This window comes from Lactuca serriola, chromosome 8, assembly GCF_051521515.1.
Source record: "Lactuca serriola cultivar US96UC23 chromosome 8, Lser_US96UC23_V15, whole genome shotgun sequence".
In the NCBI taxonomy this organism is placed as follows: Eukaryota; Viridiplantae; Streptophyta; class Magnoliopsida; order Asterales; family Asteraceae; genus Lactuca; species Lactuca serriola.
In genome coordinates, this window is record NC_136415.1 from 83,919,161 (window position 1) to 83,926,534 (window position 7,374).

The 7,374-nt window shown below is 30.4% G+C and overlaps 1 protein-coding gene across 1 annotated transcript; it reads right to left on the minus strand.

Annotated features, from left to right (window-relative positions):
- Window positions 1–2,877: 2,877 nt before the first annotated feature.
- LOC145069858 (type IV inositol polyphosphate 5-phosphatase 7-like) lies at window positions 2,878–6,745 on the minus strand. Its single transcript, XM_079016804.1, has 10 exons — window positions 6,297–6,745; window positions 6,112–6,196; window positions 5,704–5,757; window positions 5,479–5,530; window positions 5,264–5,368; window positions 4,689–5,178; window positions 4,320–4,513; window positions 4,141–4,249; window positions 3,898–4,046; window positions 2,878–3,560 (listed from the first exon to the last, which is right to left on the minus strand). The coding sequence occupies exons 1-10, from the start codon at window positions 6,324–6,326 to the stop codon at window positions 3,356–3,358; spliced, it is 1,473 nt and encodes a 490-aa protein (XP_078872930.1). The 5' UTR covers window positions 6,327–6,745; the 3' UTR covers window positions 2,878–3,355.
- Between the last annotated feature and the right edge of the window lie 629 nt (window positions 6,746–7,374).

Consider the following 7,374-nt stretch of genomic DNA (forward strand, 5'->3'; position numbering starts at 1 on the left):
CCAATCCAAATACATAATCCAATCTAATTCACATAGAACTAATTAAACTGAATTTACTTTATCCAATTCAAACATAGAATCCAATCCAAACACACACACACACACACACACACAAAGAGAGAGAGAGAGAGAGAGAGAGAGATAATAGAAAATCTATTTATCAAAAACCCACTAATAAGTCATTGATATATATACTGAACATATAAATTATAATCAAATGTAAGAAATTAATCAGTAAATAAAAAAATCGCTAACCTTATGAAGTCGGTATTCGAACGTGATGCTACAAAGTCCAGATTTTCACGTAATTATGATAACAACTTAGTAAGATTATACTTATACATAATTTTGAACAACGATTTTGGAAAGGATATGAAGAAATTAATATTTTGATTCATATCATACTATTTTGAATTCTTTAATTTCAAATTCTATAATTATGAAAGGTATATATAAATTACTATATTTTAAAAAGGAATGAACCATATTTATGTTTTGACAATTATGTTGACATTTATTTCACTTCAATACATTCCAATTAAAAAATTTAGTCACCATTAATAAGTTTTCAACTTTCCAAACGCAGTCAACTTAATTTAGTTAATATTAATTTTATTTTATTTTATGCTGACATCATCAAAATGATCCAATGGTTGAAATTAATCAATGAAACACAATGAATGACTTTGATTGTTGAAGATGATGTCATCAAGTTTCTCTTTTAATATATATATACACTAAACCCTTCGCGAAGGTATTCCATTTTTTCTTTTCTTTATTTATTTTTTTAATGAAATTCAAACACATAATCCAATCCAATTAACACATAACTAATTAAACTGAAATTTACTTCATCCAATCCAAACATAGATCCAATCCAAGCACACACACACAAAGTGTGTGAGTGTATGTGTGTGTGTGTGTGTGAGAGAGAGAGAATAGAAAATATGTTTATCAAAAACCCACTAATAAGCCATTGATACATATAGGGGTGTTCTTTTCGATTGATCGGTTCAATCCGATCCAATTAAGTAAATCCAAAATGATTTCGGTTTTTAAAATATGGATCAAAATAGTCCAAACTAAATTCAAATCCGATCTGATCCGATCCAATTACAATTCGGTTGGATCGGTTTTTATAATTTGTTTTTCAAAAATCATAACATTTTAAAATGACAGAATTATAATATGATCTAGTTTTACAGAAGAAGCAAAAACAAATTATTTACTTGTGATTTAAAATTTATAAACGACCACTAAGAAGGCATATTATAGTTTATTATTTAATAAATAAAAAAAACTTTTGAGAGAAAATACATATTAATTCTTTTAGTAGGTAAAATTTTTTGAACTTATTTAAAAAAGTTATGAAATTAATAAATAATTATAGATATATTGAAAATAAATACATAAAAAATTGTTACTCGGTTTTTTGGACTATTCGATTCTTATTTTATAAACTAAAACTAATCCAAAATCCAAAATAATAATTCGGTTTTGTTGAAAACTAATCTAAAAATCCGAATATCCGAACCAAATAGTCTAATCCAAATTGTCCAATTGGAGTATTCGGTTTTATCCAAATAGTGAACAACCCAAGATACATATACTGAACACAAACTATAATCAAATGTAAGAAATTAATCAGTAAATAAAAAAAATTTATAACTTTATGAAGTTGGTATTCAAACGTGATGATGCAAAGTCCAGATTTCACGAAATTGTGATAACAACTTAATGAGATTATACTTATATATAATTTTGAACAACGATTTTGGAAATGATATGAAGAAATTAATACTTTAATTCATATCATACTATTTTGAATTATTTGATTTCAAATTCTATAATTATAAAAGGTGTATACAAATTACTTGATTTTAAAAATGAAGGAACCATATTTATGTTTTGACAATTATGTTGATATTTATTTCACTTCAATACATTCCAATTAAAAATTTTCAATCACCATTAATAAGTTTTCAACTTTCCAAACATAGTCAACTTAATTTCGTTAATATTAATTTTATTTTATTTTATGATGAAATCGTCAAAATGATCCAATGGTTGAAATTAATCAAGAAAACACAATGAATAACCCTAATTGTTGAATGTGATATCATCAAGGTTTTTTTTTAATAGATATAAAGATAGAGATAATTTATTGCAAATAAACAAGGGAAATCTCCAAAAAAGTCCTAAAATTTTAGTCTAATTTATGAAAAAGTCCCGAACTATTTTTTGTTTACAGAAAAACATATAATACCGGCTAAAACTTCGTAAAAACCCTTTTTGGCTGGTTTCGTAGATTTAGTCGGTATTCTGTCTTTTTTCGTTAGTTTTCTCAAAATATTAGGACTTTTCTGAAAATTAGCCGATAACCAAAATATTGTGACTTTTTTGAAAATTAGTATGGAATTAGTGGATATTATTATTAACAAATCATTTATAAACATAAAATTTATTTTCAGAAAATAGAGAATATAGAGAATATATTTGTTTAACATATAAAATATAGAGAATATATTTGTTTAACATATAAAAGTTATTTTAAATCCACTATATTTGTTTAATATATAAAAGTTATTTTAAAAAAATAGAGAATATAGCAATCACTTTATGTTTTTTGATTTCCGTTTCACAGCCTTTTCAGCGATTCTTGTAGTCCCCATTTCTCAACATATAACATTTAAATTGACTTTGTCAAAAGTAAAATATTTCTTTATTTCCCTATATAACCTTTAATATATAATTCATGATAAAATAAATCCAAACCTAATACGAATTGATCTTAAGAATTTATATCACGTTAAAATACACAACTGTCAATCTTTAACTTTTTAACAGTACAATTTTCAAAAGTATATTGTATAAATATTTGGAGCAAAAAATGTAAGCCCTCAGCCCTTTACTTCTGCAATAAGAATTCCACTTTTCTGTACAAAAGAATCCATCAAAAACCCAACAGCATCTTCAACAAAACGTAGACCTCTTATCATACAAAATGACTTTATTACCCATGTAAAGTTACATCCAAGAGACTCATATCCTTTCCTCTATCAATTTACCAAGGTAAATATGTCAAAAATCTATCATATCCACAAATAAGAACGAAAGTTTGCCCACATAACCAAGCCACCTTCATGCTCTCAGCCAATGCATCAGACTTAATTCCTTTACTTATATTTGTTTTTGTGTTGTGTTCTTGAAAAAATAACTGCAAATCTGTGGGGGCATTCATGTCTTTTGCACAGAAGAGAGATTCAGAGCCGGTAGGGGCAAAAAAGTTACAATTTTGTTCCCAGTCCAATGCACGTCAAACGCAGTACTGTCACTGTCACTGTCACTGTCACTGTCAGTATCCATGTAGATATGGTAGTAGCTCTTCGACCTCAATACGGGAAGAACAACTTGTGGTTTTCTTGAATTTGCAACGGTTGATAGATTCAACTTCTGCTATAAATATACTACACACGGGTCTATGATCTGAAAATCTAGACTCCCCACGAACATAAGATATTTGATGAAGTCCTCTACCATACCACAAGATCCGATCACACCTTCATAAAAAAAAATTCCCTTGTCAATAGGATTCATGATTCCACAAAAGAAAGATCGCCTTTAAAGCATTAATCATTATGTTACAAAATAATCATCATTTTCAAGAATATGTAAATAGAAAAGTAACATTGTACTCCTTATACTTTTTATCCAAAATCATTTCTTCTTGCAAAGTGACTGAAAGATTCTTGTATTTTTGATGCATAAATAATTTGCACGGATAGTTTACCAATTCTTTTTCTTTTTTTTTTTTCAAATTTTTATGGGGGCAAAAGTATCCTTGTATTGTCTACACATTTATATGAGTTTAACAAAAAGCCCAAAAAGAGGATTTACCATGCGGGAGTTCTTCTCTTTTCTTTAGGGTGTATATCATCACATGCATATCTATCCGAATTATTTGAATACTTATAAGTTGGAGGGAAATCTATCCTCCCTTCATTCCATCCACCAAATACACGTCCACTCCTTTGCTCAATTCGAAGCTATAAACAAAAAGAAACAAATCGATCATTTCATGAAGGCGTCATTAAAGATACACATGCATAACACATGAAGTACCATATAACTGAGGCTTACCTGGTCATTTTCCAACAATGCCCTCCAGTTACGCGCCTCAACAAGAGCCTTCGCAGATCGGCAAGAAAGGGCAATCCGGTAATTTAAGTCACCAAGCCATATTACTCGACTGCACTCAAGAAAACAAAACTTTAGCATCGAAAACTTAAAGTCATTTGAATTTCAAATAGTAAGCTTACTCGTGCTCAAGTATAGTTTGAGGAGATTTCTCATCTTTTGTTCCTTCAACTCTTGGAAACCATGTTTTTCGCAGGATTTCGATGACATCAGCATTTCTTCTCAGCTCATCCCCTTCCTTTTGACCCGATGTCAAGTGACTACATATGAAGCAAAAGCTTGTTTGGTGCAATGACATGCTAATTGAGATTGAACCCTGAAATTTTTTTGGTAATGTAAATTAAAATTTTCTCCAAATTATTGGATTTGTTACACAAGACAAAACTCGACTATTTTTATGTGAGGATGAGGAGGGCATTCATGTCTTTTGGTTTGTTCCTAATCCTAGACACTCTGTCTAATACACGCCAAACACAGTACAAATTTTTTACCTTGTTTCCAAGATAACCCATTAACCCTCTGCCAACACATGATACTTTCATGTTGCACACATCATCTCTAAGATCATTTTTTACCCAAACTGTAAGATATATTCCCACCATTTGCTTACTTGCAACCAAACAGTAGTAGCTAGAGTTCCCACCACAATACGGTAGGTGTGAGTGTATGCTATCTGGATCATTGTCATCATCTAAAGATCCAAGATTCGGGTCATAACCATTGACACTGTATCCACGGGTGAGCCTTGGTTGTGGGTTACCCATTTCACTCTTCATTATCCTCATGCTACAACTTGAAGGTCCATTTAAGAAAGATGGATTCTTTTCTGTTTTTGATCCTTCAAAATCTGAATTTAATTCTGAACTTGTTCCTGGAAGACTGTTTAGTGTTCTTCGAATGAGGGCTACCCACTTTTTAGCGGGTCCGTTGTCTTCTGTTCCAAGGACATTTCCGGCATTTAGAGGGACAATTTCTTGAAACCTGTGTTTTTTTTTGAAAAAGGTGTCAAATTTAACATGATTGATAAGATCAAGATTTGATAATTGATATACTATTATTAACTCACCCAAGAACGTAAATGTCAGCAGGAGGTGAAGTATGCAACCAATCTTCAAGATTTACAGAACTTGTTGGTGATTTTCCAGCCACATTCCATGTAGCTACAAAGATCCTGTTGAAATTTAAAAAAAGAACCCAATAAATAAAACATAAAGAATCTTAAATCGGAAAGAGAAAACAGATTGGAATAAAGAGTGAATTCATGTCACTATTGAAACAGACCTATAATCATTGACATCTCTCACTTGGGGAGCATACTTCTTGCTTGATCTCTCTGTTCAATAGCACAAATGGTGTGAGAGATATGTGACAGATGAAGATGGCATAAAAAAGTGAAACAAAAGAAAGGTAAAAAAATATTTTTTTTTCCGACCACTTAAAATAAAAATAAAAAATAAAAAAAGTGGGGTCTAAGTTAGAATGTGGTCCTAAAGTCTGAAAATGCACCTCTTCTTCTGTTTTTGTTGATGATGCACACTTCCTTATCATAGAAATCATAATCTGAAAAAGGGTAAGTTGTTAAAAGCTGTATAATTTCCACTGCATTGTTTCAAGATTCAAGACCACACATAATCCAACAAATATGTTGTGGGCCACCCCCTCTAGAAATGGAATTAGAATTAAATAAACAACACCAAAAACTCATAAAAGATCATACAGAAACAAGGAAACAAGAACAGATCTTGAGCTGCAAAGAGAAAGGTTTTACAAAAATATTGGTTGATTGATCCAGAAATAAAGCAACAGCAAGTCAAGTCATGTTTCCAAAAGACAATTCAAAGAGTAAAACAAAAAATTCCCAAATTATTTAGAACCCTAAAATAGATACAACCCATGAAGAAATCAAGAAATCACCTCGATGGTTGAACTCATCTGCATGGAAGTCTTCGGCTTTGTTCTTGAATGTAAACCATTTCTTGAGTGTTTTTGGCCATGAAATCTGCACCATTAATCACCATCAAACATAAAGTCAAATTTTTTAATCAATTCAAGAAAACAAAACCGAAGTCAAAAAGTGTCTACATTTTGGTCAAACAAACCTTGTTTTTGTTGCAGTTTTCTTCTCTCATTGTTCCAAAACTTGATATACATAAATACCCACAATACAACTTACAAGAAAATTAAGGGCTTACTTACGATTCCAATGTTGGGTTCAAACGAATTAAGTCCTAACAATTGAACCTTTCCTGTGAAAATTTGGATGAAAGAGAAGAATGTGATAGTTTCTGAGCAGTTGTTGCGTACACAAGAAACATAGCGTGAAGAAAGGCAAAGAAACAAAGGGGCAAATTCAAGAATATATCAATAGATATACATATACAATTATACATATATAGAGAAAGAGATTGACTGAACATGAGAATGTAGAGAGAGAAGAGTGTGTGTTTGTGTGCGTGCGTGTCACAGTGAGGTGGTGTTCTTCACTGCTATAAAACTTGTTCCGGGTATAAGAAGGAATCGAATTTGAAGAGAATAAAGTGCAAGAGAGGTGATTTGGGGGGGGGGGGGGGGGGGGGTAAGCGTAGGGGGTGTTTCTCTTGTTTCCTCGACTATTTTAAGAATTTTGACTCCAAGTTGAAGGATGACACTCGATTATCCGAGAGTTCAACAAAACGAAGACTGGCAACATTTACGAGAGAGATCGGGGAGACTGTTTTCGGGTTACCTCGAAAAACTTAATTATTTTGCACTAACATGTAAATTAATAGAACTCTTTAAATAGTTTATTTAATATTTATATTTTAATATAAGATAAAAATATATACATAGAAATATTTTTTTATTGTTATATTTGACATGCTGGTTAAAACGCATAAAAGAATAAATTATGAAATTATGAAATGAATTTTCAGATTTATTATTTATTATGGATAAATAAGCCGAAATACATAAACAAATCTAAGATGTCATTTGTGAAAATAATCTAAAATTAAATTAAAAATATATTGTTAAGTTATGTATAAATATATATGATATCTATGTGAAAGATATAATGTATAATTGTATAGTTAATAAAGAATGAAATATTTCCGTTTCCAAAAAAAGAAAAAAAAAACAATGAAATATTTATTTATAATTTAACATAAAATGATCACTACAATAAAAAGAGTTAGGCTT